This window comes from Penaeus monodon, chromosome 22, assembly GCF_015228065.2.
Source record: "Penaeus monodon isolate SGIC_2016 chromosome 22, NSTDA_Pmon_1, whole genome shotgun sequence".
Classification (NCBI taxonomy): domain Eukaryota; kingdom Metazoa; phylum Arthropoda; class Malacostraca; order Decapoda; family Penaeidae; genus Penaeus; species Penaeus monodon.
The window spans coordinates 15,337,853-15,339,367 of record NC_051407.1 but is presented as its reverse complement, the minus strand read 5'-3'; the positions used below and the strand labels follow the sequence as shown (position 1 = coordinate 15,339,367).

The 1,515-nt window shown below is 33.4% G+C and overlaps 1 protein-coding gene across 1 annotated transcript in view; it reads left to right on the top strand.

Annotated features, from left to right (window-relative positions):
- The window catches only part of LOC119586945, a 25,597-nt gene that overhangs the window by 1,672 nt on the left and 22,410 nt on the right, over nt 1-1,515 (top strand). Inside the window, exon 2 of the mRNA XM_037935678.1 lies at nt 321-372. Coding sequence (XP_037791606.1) covers nt 321-372 — 52 coding nt within the window. The remainder of the gene's footprint in view (nt 1-320; nt 373-1,515) is intronic.

Below are 1,515 nucleotides of genomic sequence, written 5' to 3'. Positions count from 1 at the left end.
TACATATGTTGCAAACGTTCCATCCCTATCCTCTCATGGTGAAGGTCGTATGCCTTATTTGATTTTCAGGTACTTTTCCTTGTCAGTGTGAAACAGGTTTATTGTTTGTGGGGTACAGTTCTTCTGTTTAATTGTTTATTTCATGAGAGATTGGGTTATGTTCTGTTCTCATAGAGATGATTTCATTCTTAAAGTGGAATTTATTTTATAGGGTGTTGATGGAGAGTGTTTTGAGAGGGGAGTGAAACGAGAGCGTATCTTAAACTGAATTTTATTTGTTATTTTTGTTTATTTTCCTAAACTGTCTTTTTCATTTCCAGCTCAGACATGAAAGTGAGGGGAACTGCGAAGTCATGCGCATCGATCCAAATGGTATTTTGAATAAATTCTATTTTTTGTATTGAGTTGGTGTTGACTTTGGTACTTCTTTTATGGTGTAAATGTACTGTTTCCTTGGTCCTCGCATTCTTGTTAAGTTGTTGAACTGTACAATTATTGGTTTATGAAGGAGTCTGTTTAATGTTTTATAGATATGTATTTTAGAACTTTTATTGGTATTTTGGGAGGGTTAAGGGTTTCCAAATAGGATCTGTCTTTTTGGCTTATTTATATCATTAGGCGATTCAAATAATTTCTTGTCTTTTCTTGTTCTCTGAATAAATTGTTTTTGTTATATAGTAATTTGGAAAGGAATCTGTTCTGTAGATTTTGTTATATTAATGTTGAAAGTGACTTTTACTCTTAAAATATTTTCAGTCTTAAAATATAAGTAAAATCTCTTGTTTTAAAAGGAATCACAAAAGCTTCAAGTCACTCTTGTTACTGTAAACTGCCAACATTTGAGTTGTAAAAAGCAGATGCTGTATCCCTTTTATAATCTTCTTAATTGTAAAAATGCTAAAAGTGTATATACAATGTAAAGGCAGCATTGCACCTTCGAAAGACTTTCCTTTTCTTAAAAGGATACTGAAAACATTGTTGTTTAGCCAAGTGCATAGTTTGTCATCTTTCTTTTGACGTAGATACCTGTCTAATTCAACAGCACCATAATTATATCATTCTTGCTCATGGTTAATTTTAATCATCTCAGACCAAGTGATAATTTAGTTGACTCATGATATTTATACTCTTTATGCCCAACTGTATATCTTTCTTAGGTTGAATTTTCTTGGGTCTTAATCATTATTTTGGTAGGTGCTTAGAGGATGCTTGGAGTGGCCTTCAGCACAATACTTTTTTCGTATAGCTGAATTGCTTGTCTCTTTCCAGAAAGGTTGACAAATCACTACATTTACTGTACCCAGATAGATTAGTCGGGAAGGACACAGATTCTGTATAACTATAATATAAGCTTCTAGTCTAAAGGAGTTTAGCAAGTAGGCAGCCAGGAGAGAGAGCTTACAGGTTCTTACATGTTCAGAACATGCTTGCAGTGCCTTGCTGCTAGACACAAGTAATACAACCCTTTTTTTGTCTGTGCTATTACCTTTTTTAATCTGATTATGTGCTCTTGAT